Source organism: Conger conger, chromosome 1 (assembly GCF_963514075.1).
Source record: "Conger conger chromosome 1, fConCon1.1, whole genome shotgun sequence".
NCBI lineage: Eukaryota > Metazoa > Chordata > Actinopteri > Anguilliformes > Congridae > Conger > Conger conger.
The window spans coordinates 30000850-30013496 of NC_083760.1; the positions used below are offsets into that span (position 1 = coordinate 30000850).

Sequence of the window (12647 nt, forward strand, 5' to 3'; positions counted from 1 at the left end):
AATAAGACAAATAATAAGGAGACACAATAACAACAACAACAAGAGCAACCTCAGGAAGAGAATAGATGCCCAACGTCATATGGCTTGATCTTTCTTGCTCAGTTGGGAGTGAGCAAGGTCAGACAGCCTGGATTTGGATTTAAAGCTTAATCCAGGAAAATGTAGCCATTTGGCATTATAATTGACTGGTCGGTTAATCCTGATAGCACACCATCCTCCACCACCATGAAGCACACAGCAATCCATGAAATATTCACATGTCCCATATGGTGTTAAGAAACGGCCTCTGAACTTCGCTCCCACAAAATGGCGCCAGACGGTAAGGAACCACCTTGTTCTGATAAATACACATTGTAAAACATGGAAGTTCAAACCGGCAGACACGAGAGCAGGTGTAAATGGGGGAAGCCTCTGTAACCTGGGCAGACAAACGGCACACGATTGGAATGCAAGCGTAGCTTTTTGAAAACCTTTGTCAAGTACATAAACATATCTAACACCATCCAGTACAGAAGGTCTAACGAGCCTCGCCTTGTTTAAACCTCTCGCCTCTGAGACGATGGGGGGTGGGAGGGGGGGCGGTGTGCGGCTCGGGGCCCCGTTGCCGAGATACCGGCGTTTTGTTTTTCAGGAGAGCGCTTCCAGTTTTCCTGTATTTGTTCAAGGAAAGGTCTCCGAGGCTGCGCACGAGCGCCAGGGGGTGGGAGCGCCGGACCTCGCGGGCGCAGAAGTGTGAGAGCGACAAAGCGCCGATCTGAGCCGCCGATCAAACAAAGCGCTTCCTGTGTCTCTCCCCTCCGCACGCGTGCACAGACGAACGTTGACACTGCGCGCAGACGGCGTTGTTGTGCCAACTGCCAGAGAGAGCTGAACTGGTTGTTAGGGCCCTCCCACTGACTGACTAATGCCCCCTGAAAGGGCAACTGAGCTGCCCTTTTGCAGCCCCAATAGCTACATTCATTACGCTACTGTCCATTTGCACTTTCATTCATTATGAATTCAATTAACATAAATACAAAGAGATTTGAATGGAAATCCCACTGAATATAGGCACTTTTTACAAACGGCAACATTTTGAGTTGGTGACAGGGCTGAGGACTGCACTTCTGGTGCGCTGAGGCAGACTGAAACCTGACTTCGGGGAGCTGGGGGATTACCACGAAACCTTCTGAAAAAACTCACTGATGGGATCAACGCGCTAGCTGCTGAACACGTTACGAAAGCCCATAAAAAAAGCGATGAGGTCAAAATTGAAGGAGGCAAATTCCTGGGACAGGGCCCGAGGGCATCTTTCTGTAAACAAGAGCCTCGTAGGCAAGGGCATTGGAAGGGGGAAACAAGACGGCGGATGGACCCCCATTTTGTTATCGCCGACTTCCCGCTGAACAGATCCTCTCCCACCAGCACTGGAGCCCCTGCGCACCGGCATAACGATTCCCACAGCTACCTGCCTGTTGAACCAGAAAGGAAGGAAATGGAGCAGAGGCCCCCTGCAGACACAGCGGTAAGGGGCCCCCTGTGTACAGGTTGCTGTGTGTGGCAGGCAGAGAGGCCTCAGGCTTCATTAGGGTGTATGGTGACCGCAGACGAGCCGGGCGCAACGTACGCACCTGGCGGCCTCCTGTGAAGCTGGCACGGACTCAAAGGCGGTATGGAAAACCCAGCCCTCCCGGTTTGAACAAACAATGAAAAATGTGCCGCGGCTCGAGTGAAGTTCACCAACGCCACATGTTGCTATGGCGCTTTAAATCATGGTTTCCAAACGTGTTGTGTGTTGTGAGTGGAGCTGAGGTGAGTTTAAAAATATATAGAGCAGGAAAACACTTTCAAATAAGAGACAAATAAGTAGCCAAACTCTATAGAGTACATTTACTGTATTAGTTACAATGTATACATGTCGGCATGATAAAATGTTTTTTGAAAATAGTTTCCCTACAATTTACATAAATGGAAGGTCAGTAAAGAGGAGGCTCATGAAGAGGATCCTGAGCTCCAGACGTTTGGGATCCTCCTGGTCTAAATAAAAGGTTACTGACCCTACGTGTTGAGCCTGGGACAGCATTAACCCAGGCTGCGCGTCTGAGAAACAAAATGGCTGTAGTGGCCCATTTAAAATGAAAAAGCTCATTCAGTGAGCAAGCTCCTTGTTCCCCTTAAGAATCGCTCAGACATACCGAACACACACCCTTATACAACCCGGTACTCCTGCTTTGAAGCAGCCCAGGATATTAATTTGTGCACAAAGTACTTGGATAATACGGTGCCTCAAACCAGGTACACATGCAGTACTGAAGTTAGCTTGTGTGTGCCTGTGATTATCAAAACTATAAAGAAAATTATAAGGCCAAGTGTACCCTCTTGTAAAAGGGAGGTTTAGCAATTTGACTAATGGGTACTGTTGTGGGTACATAGTAACAGACTCTATAATCTTAAGCAATGAGGAACACTAATAACCACATACTCCAACTGCACTTTGTAATAATTGACATTGCTATGATGACTCACATGGGTCAGATAAGACCGAACACATCACAGGAAACATGCAATTCTACAGATACGCACAGTAAGTTTGAGGTGCTTAAATGATTTAGCTACTTTTTCCTTAAACAATGTACAATAAAATATTTAACAATACATTTTAATTCATACTGATAATAATATCTATCATAAAGATTTGTATACAATACACTGTTCTTATTACTAATAATGGGGACATGGTCAAATAAATAAACAAACCTCCCAAAATCAGGCCTGTGGCCACAGCTTACCCTTACCACAGGCAAAGGCAGCATATGAACTCACTCTCAACATTTCCCCACGGAAACACGAGGCCTCATGAGCAGCACCACTGGGGCACACTTGAATACACCCGACTAATCAGAAGCAGCTGAAAAGCCAACTGTCCAATTACTTTTGGTCCCCTGAAACGGGGGACTATGAATAAAAAGGGATGCAATGCCTACAGGGATCACACAAAATGTAAACACTCTTTGACAGTCTGCAATTAACCTCATATTCATGGTTTCATTTAAAATCCAATGTGCTGGAGTACAGTGCCAAAAGAAGAGAAAATTGTACCCCTGTCCAAATACTTACGGAATGTAAGGTATTGTAGAACCAAATCTTATGGTATCTGCAGGACTTATACATAGACCCTCAAACAGAACTGCAAGCAGATGGTTAACCCAGTATTTTAAATGCTATTGTCATTTTAAAATGTAAACTGTGGCATGTATCTTTTTTAACTGGAGGCTCCGGAGCCACTAACTTTTTCAGCTGGTGAAGCAATCGCACATTTTAGTTGTAAGACATATTGACGTGGCATCAAACACTGAAGCTATATTTCTCAACCCTCCCCCCCGCCACCACCACCAAGAGACATGATAACCGTTCAGTAGCACTCAACTACCCTGGGCTTGGACTCACCCCCCAACTCCCCTGGTATACAAAAAACCAAACACACACACAAACAAACCTCCCAGGGCCAAGTCTGTGGGCTTTAGCTTTCCCTTAGCACAGGCAAAGGCAGCATATGTACTCATTCTCAACATTTCCCCATGGAAAACACAAGTCCTCCCAGGTTCCTGGCCCTACCACCGGCCCCGTGAACAACATCACTGGGGCACTCTCGATCCCACCTGATAAGACTGTTCCACAGTGATGCGACCCCAGAGCGCTGAGGAGAGGTAGTCAAGTTCCACTGACTAATTAAGCCCTGGATATACACCTATCCAAATATAGACAGCCATGCTTTTGGCTCAGAAAATTTAGCAAGCAAACAAGTTGATCATGAATGGATGGAAAGGGGACATATTGTAGAACCCAATCTTATGGTATCTGCAGGACTTATACATAGACGCTCAAACAGAACTGCAAGCAGACGGTTAACCCTATATTTAGACCTAAATGGTTTTTATTTGCCCCGGATAGTGGGAATAAGAGAAAGAACAGTCTCACGGCCTTTCGTGGATTGTTTTTTATCTGTGTGTGAAGAATCAGAGCACAGATCCTGCCAGTGACAGTCCAGTACACCATGGTGTGGACAGACAATGTCAGACATTACATTCAATTTATTTAGCAGACGCTTTGATCCAATAAGTGCATACCGAAGGTCCTAAGAACAACTACAGAAGCGGTCGGATAAGGTACAATTCACCTAGGGTATTGGTTGTCTCCAGCCATGAACATCAAGTCTAGGTCACATGATGAAACTAGAAGCATGGCATGAAAAAATACATATGGTAAACTACAGCACCAAGATGGATGCAAATGAAATGTGATAGTCCTAAATGAAAATATAAAGTACAACCAGAGAGCGCTACAAGATTAAGACTAAAACACGTGAAAAGTGATACAGACAGCTAGAAAGCATTAGAGGACTGGTTTCTCGAGTTTCATATACATAAATGAATGAAAATGTCAAAATATGGAGAATCATACTGAATATGTGAACTTCTGCGATTTAGCAATCCTTCACGCTTGTTCAAATTCAGCATTTCATTACCATGAGGTCAACGCACTTCCACGTACGGGCAATACTTCATTGACAACTTCATGCATTATGTCCGACTTGAATTGCGGGTACAGACATTCGAGTGAATGCACAGCTCTGTGTGTAGGAGTCGGCCCTTGTGCTGGGTCGTTCAGAGACCCCCTCTCCCAAAGCCCCTCCTCAACCATGTGACATGCTGGCTTGCACTTTGATCTCTAATTCGCTCAGAGCACGCGAGCATGCACGCAAAACTGTCGGTCAAACCGTCGGTCAGATTCAAAAGAATAGTCGATGGCTCTAAAGCCCCTCTTAAACTGCGCTCGGTCAGAAGCTCAGACTGGCTCTCGAGTAAAACAGGATAACGCGTTGCGATTACCATCTGACAACCCACATCAGAGCTTAAGAGCGGGTGGGTCTGCAGTACAGACGAGTGCAGATACCGCCTTACAAAGCAAGTTGTAAACTTTTGACCTTTAACGAGGTCGGCGGTGCTGGGCGGAGATGCTCTTGACGCTAGGTGGAATCTGTTATCAGAAATACCAAACAGACACCAGGGTACTTTCAAGATCTGCTAAATGCTCTCCATAAATATTACCTGACACTGCATATAATGTTTCTTTATGGCAGTGCAGTATAATGGGTTGGGAACTGGGCTTGTAACTCAAAGGCTGCAGGTTCAATACCCTGGGAGAAAATCTGAAAGAAAATTGATTCGCACACTTGATGTTATGCTCTTATATCTTCTTAATGTTCTTATATCTTCATCACAACAAGGCTTGGTACTTCCGAAACATGAACCCTAGTGTCGGAATAAAAATTTGATTTTGGACCATTATATCAAGTGTACGAGACCATTCCTTTTATAGTTTCTACACTTTTTGACTCTTGAACTTGAACTATTAAATTAGTGTCTGTGCGTCTCTTCGACTGAATCCCTGGTAGGACACTGACGTTGAAGTGTTGTGAAAGGCATAGCTACAGTATACCGTTTATCCAGCTGTATACTGTAAATTGACACTATGTAAAATGTGGCAGCTCCTCTAGATAATACCGCCTGCAAAATGCCAGTAACGTAATGTACTTCAGTGTGTCCTCTGTAATTCCCCCTCTGAACCCCCCCCTTCCATCCCCAGTCAAGAAGGACAAATATTGCCTGTGTGCGTGTATACCAGTGGTCACCAAACCCCGTTCCTGGAGATCTACCGTCCTGTAGGTTCAGTGCAACCCAAATTTGGCACTCCTCATTCTACTAATTAGCAGCTCAACAGGATCTTTAGCCATTGAATGAGGTGTGCTTTGTTGAGGTTGGAGTGAAAACCAACAGGATATTAGATCTCCAGCAACAGGGTGGGTGACAGCTGGTGTACACAATGCTTAGTTTTTAAAATTTCTAAATCTGGTAACAATACCAAAAAATCCAGGGGAAACATTTGCATTACAACCCAGTCACATTGCAGCTCCATCACACTGTTGGCCTCACCCATACTGAAGGGAAAACAATGTATGAATCCAAGGCAAAATTACAAAATTCTGTTTTATACAAGTACACTGTTTAAAATGGCTTACTCACATTTTAAGCTACTTAGCATTTTGGCTTACAAGCCTTTGAACAGAGCCCAGAGCTACATGGCAACCAACCCTAAGGCTCCCAGTTCCCACTCCCATCAGACGGACATTTTCTGTGATTTTCCAATGGCATTTTAACAATGAAAATATAGTATTCAATTGTCAGAATAACCTTGAGCTATGGAGCTGCTTTTTTGAAGCATACTTTGCATACTCCACAGGCTAATGGCTAACGATAGAGGAAGCAATATGCTAACCAGTGCTCTGTTTGCATCAGCACAGTGAAAGAAGAAAAAAAGAAAACCGTGAACTGTCCCATTTCTTGGTATCATCAGCACACTGTCCAGATGGTAAGTGAGATCAAATTACTGATTTTGCAAGAAACATCAGGGAATCTTTTACAAAAACAAATGATGTCTTACAAGTTTCCAGGATATCCTCAATGGGAACATCACAATGTTTACTGGTCAAGAGTTAATATTTTAAGGTCCTGATATTTAAGCACATGCCAATAATCTAAGCATATCATTATCTAGGTCAGGACTAGTTCAGTGATACATGCAATTTATTTAGTGATAGTGAGTCATTCATCTCAATTCTAAATGCCGTAATTCAAAATTGTATCCTTTTTCCTGAACAATCAAGTATATCTTTGCTATAAGTCTAACACTGAAATATCCCCCTAACATTAAAGAACCTCTGTATCTGGACCTGATCCAAGACATAGCTGACAGCAAGATAACAAAAAATTCACACTGAGAAATAAATGTAAAAAATGTTAACACCACTGTTTAAATGTATTGTTTCAAGGGTGTCTTATCTATGCTATTGTACGTGTATTGGTGTATGTTGCTTTCTTGGCAAGGGCCCCTCGAAAAAGACAGGACAATCTCAATGGGGCGCTGTCTCTGATAAATAAAGGAAAGCTAAAAATAAAAAAAATAAAGAAATGCTGTGGTGTTCTTCTAAACAGGGACGAACAATTGTACCGTTTTTAATACCACTGTTTAAGTTTGCAATTTCAATGTATGCATATTGGTGTATGGGTCCTTGGCCCCAAAAAAGACATGACAATCTCAATGGGGCTCCCTCAGATAAATAAAGGAAAGCTAAAAAAATGTTTTTTTATTTTTTTATTTTTTTTTAAATGGTGGTGTTTTTTTAAACAGGGACTAACGTCACATAACAACCAGTCGTCCCCCCCAGCCTCAGCTGTGTCACTCCCCTTCTCATCTCTCTCCGCTGGCTACGGCTCACATCAAATTCAAGACATTGGCACTAGCCTACCAGACAGCTAATGGGTCCACTCCGTTATACCTTAAAAAGATCAGCCCCTCTCCAAGAAACCCTTCCATTCCGTGACCTTTGCCCCGCCCTTTGCCCCTCCCCTCCTCTAAACAGACACACCTCACCAGTGTTTACACCTTTCAATGTCCGCAGAAGGTCAAATACTTCAAATATCACCGTGAAAACTGATAATTATACAGTGAACTGCTACTTTTACTCGGTATAAACAATCACAAAAAGGACATCTCTTTGAAGAGTAGCGTAAAATCAGGAGGACCAACAGGCAGTTGAATGAGAACATATAATCTGGGCCCTGTGCCCAATTATCGTGACCAGACAAGTTTCTCTGGCCCCAGGGAAATCCGTGACAATACGGATATGCCGCATACCAAGATTTATGGCTGTATTGATTGGTGTTTTGTGTACGTTTCTAAAGTACATTTTTTAAGGTTGTATTCCTGGCAACCAGACAGGAAATGTAATTCCATACAAATTGCATTGAACTTCATTTCGAAAAAGTTCACAGGTAAAACATAAGAATAATTATTAGAAAAGATAAACACAAAACAAGGTGTTCACCCTCCCCAGTCTCATTACTCTGAATAATGTCCTTGTGCACTGTGAACTTAGGGTTTTTTCATTACTATTTTTCTTTTTTTTAACTGCAGCCGCCTAACTATGAATGATGAGTGTCAGTGCTTTGTAGATTACAGTAATGCGTGGATAACATGGGGATTCATCCTTTTAACAGATTCTTTCAGGTGACATTAAGTAAAAAGTAATGACTTGATTCAATGACAAATGATTCACAAAATAAATGTAAAGCATTCAGTGCAACTTGTTATTCTACAGAGTCATATTAATTTACTTGATGGCCCTTTGAGCCTGTCTGTCTGTCTTGGAAATAGTATTTATTTTTATTGTTCTATATCTTATTGTACTTTCCTCTAGGGTCTTCAACACACTTGTCCCTGGTTCTGATTTGCACTTTATTGTACGTCACTCTGGAAAAGAGCGTCTGCTAAAAATGACTATAATACAATGTAACGTACTATAAAAAAAAAAAAGTACAATTACCGTATGTTTATTTTTAAGAAAATGTACCATATGAGATTTCCCCACTTACCAACACAATGTAATACTATTAGGCCTACAGAAACACATTAACGCAGCAGTTAGCTGCCACCAAAACAGGGATTCGGTCAGAGGTGTGCGGAAGCACTGGCTGGGGGAGGTTAGAATGCAGCTAGCAGCCCTCCCCCATTATCCCAGACAGCCCAGACTCACTCCCACACAAGTATGTGGAGCTGTTCCGTCTCAAATCACCAAACTCGAAAAGAAGAAACGCTAAATTGTCCAAACATCTTCAATAACGTACATTTTTACTTCCAGCTAAATTACTCTGTTGTGGAAACGAGGCTTGAAATGATTTCTCCAACTAAGAATTAGGAATCCTAATTACTAAGTTCCACCGTTTTCTCCTAAAATTAGTTCAACTGGCAGCGGTTCTCGTAAGAAACCAGCCTACTGCTCCTTCGAAAATTACTATAATTATGGTCTGTGTGTTAAAAAAAAAAAACTTTCAAAAGTCTATGCTTAGAATAAGCAAAAATGCACAACAATAACAGGTCACAGAGAGCCACGGCGAAATGGAAATATTTGTAAAACTTATCCTGGATTAGTGGAGCTAGTTTCAAAATGAAGAGTGCTACAAGTGTCTTATCGGTATCACAATCACACCAATTCGTGTTAATGGACCACTGGGAATCTGTCAAGCACAGAGATAAGAGCAGATGATCACTCTGATTGCGGTATAACAGCTCAAAATACAGGCAGCAAAAGACCTCAAATATTATCAAATGCAATTTTAACACTTACATATTCTTCAGACATGCATATAAATAACCGGGGGGCTGGGCATTAGGAACAGATATAACCGTTTGTGCAGGAAATGATTTTAAGGATATTGTGCATTTCACAAACTCAGCTGCCAACTCAGCTGCCAACAAAAATGAAGCCTTGTGGCCTTAAATGGCAAATTGTATGTATGGCAAGACAAACATCTTTGAAGTAGAGCCCAACCGATACACAGGACAACCGATATTAACATTTTAAAGTCATATCTGTATCTGTAATGAAGGACATCACTTTATTAGGTATTCATTTGACTTATTTTTAGACTTACTGGACTAAAACACATTGTGTGTTCAGAGATATTCTGCATATCACTGTTGTAATGTGTGGTTATTTGTGTTAGTCATCTTCCTGTCAGTTTGCCCTGTCTGGCCCTTCTCCACTGATCTCTCTCATTAACATGGGTTTTTTTGCCTGCAGAACTGCTGCTCACAGGATGTTTTTTGCTTTTCACACCATTCTCTGCAAACTCTAGAGATTGTTGTGTGTGTCACATCTGAGATATTGACTTAGATCATATTTCTTCCCCATTCTGACATTTGGTCTGAACAGCTGAACCTCTTGACCACGTCTGCATGTTTTTTTATGCATTTAGTTGCTGCCACATGATTGGCTGACTAAATATTTGCTTTAATAAGCAGGTTTACAGGTCTATCTAATAAAGTGATTCCCCTACTTACACACTCAGTGAGCACTTTATTCAGTAGGGGAATTTCTAAACATAAAAACAGATACAAATAATTAGTTTTGTGGAAAATAATCACAAAAGATAAATCCTTGTAGTTTTCCACTTCTGCTTATCCAACCCCGAGTCCTCCAACCTCCTCTATACCCACCCCCTCTCATCAAATGCATCCTACAATGACATTCAAAAACAAACTGACCTGCTTTGAAAGCACGGAAGGCCAGGCATATGGGCAGCTTGCAAGCCTGGCGTTTAGGGACCCAGTTTTTATCCTCAGGGGAATGAATAATGTGTGTTTGAAACACAGTTTGACAGCAGGCGAGTTCAGGAAGTGACATCAGCGTGGGTTCGTTTAGTTGATTTTACGCCTCCCACTTGATGCAGAGTGCACAGAGCCCATATCACAAGGGGACTGGTTAACATAATATCCAGCTACTCCCAAAGGTGCTAATAATAGCAATAGTTTAAAATAAATGGAGCCCTTAAACTTTTTTTTGTGCTAACGAAGTAGCCAGCTGAGTTTATGGTATATGGCTAAACGGCTGGCATTCGACTCAACTTGAGAACTTCACTTGATGGCAAGCTGATAGCACTGGATCGCACAGGGTACGCAAGTAAAAAGCCTTTAGTGGGTCAATGGCAGAAAGAGCCAGTGGTTCACTGGGTACATCTAAGAGGACATCATTAACAAAATATTCTTCAATAAGTTATTTAAGAAAGCAACCTTCGGAGGACTTTTTCATCATCATAGTAAAACTGGAGCACAATCCACACAGAAAGGTCTATTTTCCCTTCACACAGCTAAAAGATCCACTATATTGGCTGCAATATGGGAAAACTGTGAACTTTTTGCTAACAGAGATATTCCATGCGGTCCCAGAGTACTGACAATTTGAAACTTGATTTTATCTCTACCTCAAAAATGAGTATGGTAAGGCCTCACTGCAGCTAAAAAGATGCTTGCACAAAGGAGGAAGCTACCACCCTCCCTGTCCTGGTATCATTGGGTAAATGGCTTTCTCCAAATTGTCTACAAGGAGACATCAATGGAGCTAATGACTAAAAGTTGGATGCCTGGCATTCGGCAGCTGCTGCGGTCAAGTTTTTGCTATGATTTTGGATGTATTGATTTTTTATTCGGCTTGTCTTTTGAACATGTTCCATGGCCCGGAGGGCAGGGTGTCGCCACGTCCCCATGATTTAAGGAAAAAAAAAAAGTAAATATTCTGTTTGAACATTTTTGTGATCAAACATTAAAAAATCTGTAAATTTGCCATCTCTAAAATTGCCATTGTATCGGTCTTAAAAATCCCATATTGGCCAGATTCTACTTTGAACAACCACCCAGAGAGCTTCCACAAGCCACACACAGAAACACTGACACAGCACTCGGGGGTGGAGAGGCGTTCAAACTAGGCTGAGAAGAGAGCAAAACCTCCAGAAAGAAAGCCTCAGCGTTTGTGCTTCACACTCAAAACTCAGAGAAAGGACCCAGAACAGGAAGAGGGCATGGGGCTGAACTCACCTGATAGTAGTTCTTGATGTGCCTGATTATAATCTTGAGGTTCTGCGCTCGTAGGTTGACGTCATTGTTAACGTGTTTGTTCACTCGCTGGTTTGAAGGGCTGGGGTCTCTAGGGAGGAGGAAAGAGAAACAGAACAGGTATTAAAACACAGTGAAAAAGGGTTTTTGTCAAGATATCCATACTGCAACGTGACATCCATACCTCCCCCATTCTTGCACATTATGTTCCACCACCACAAGATAATACAGAGTGCTTCTCACTCTAGTAAAAGGACAGTTCGGTGCAAAATGCAAGGCAAGGGAAAAATTAAGATCATGAGACGATATTACTGCCAGAACAATTAGGACCGGGAGATGTATCATGTACAGTGAAGGCTCAAACTAGACAGAAAGATGCCTAAAATCGGGTTCTGGACAGGCGCTAGTTTTCTTCATTTACATGTGTTTTGTAGCGACCGCATGCAAATCCCACCAGTTTGGCTCAGCATCCTGTCTCTCTGAAAAGGCCTTAGTTAGCTGTGACGCAAACCTTTTTTTCTTCTCCCCTTTTGCTTTTTTTCAAATGTAATTTGTTTAGACTCGACTTTTCCTTTTCCTCTCTACAGACCGGGGGCACTGCGGCAAGCTCAGACCTCTTCACTCGCTAACAGGGTCAGAGGGGTTTTAAAGGGGAAATGCATTACAGTGGAGCAGCAGCCAGGCCTAGTCCTACAGGAAGTCACACCCTGATGGGTTTCTCAGGGTTCACGGTCTCACCTGTCCCCAAGTTTCCATTCACACGCATTCAAAAGAAAGTGCACGATTTATGATGAGTAGGCCTTTAATAAATGAGTATGGAGATAAGTAGATAAGTAGAATGTCAATCTTGATCTCGGGTCTGATACTGAGAAGAAAAGAAAGTATCAAAAACCAAAAAATGCTACCTCTAGCAAAATGTTTTTTACATTAAGTTTTCAGTTGTTCATTTTCTTCTTACACATGCTTCCAAACCTTTTGAGGACAATGGCAACCCTGGTTTTACTTGTTTATGGAATGAAATGGAAATGGGGAAAATGTAATAGCCATGTATATATTAAAAAACGTGCCTTTATGCACACGTCTGAAAACAACTGCAGCCCTAGCATGGCACTGTACACGACAGCGTCTCCTCCCAAAGCCAAAGGGAATGGAACCTTCTG

The 12647-nt window shown here is 42.3% G+C and overlaps 1 protein-coding gene across 1 annotated transcript in view; it reads right to left on the reverse strand.

Annotated features, from left to right (window-relative positions):
- ccdc88c (coiled-coil domain containing 88C) overlaps positions 1-12647 on the reverse strand; it is a 76802-nt gene that overhangs the window by 55608 nt on the left and 8547 nt on the right. Inside the window, exon 3 of the mRNA XM_061241244.1 lies at positions 11470-11578. Coding sequence (XP_061097228.1) covers positions 11470-11578 — 109 coding nt within the window. The remainder of the gene's footprint in view (positions 1-11469; positions 11579-12647) is intronic.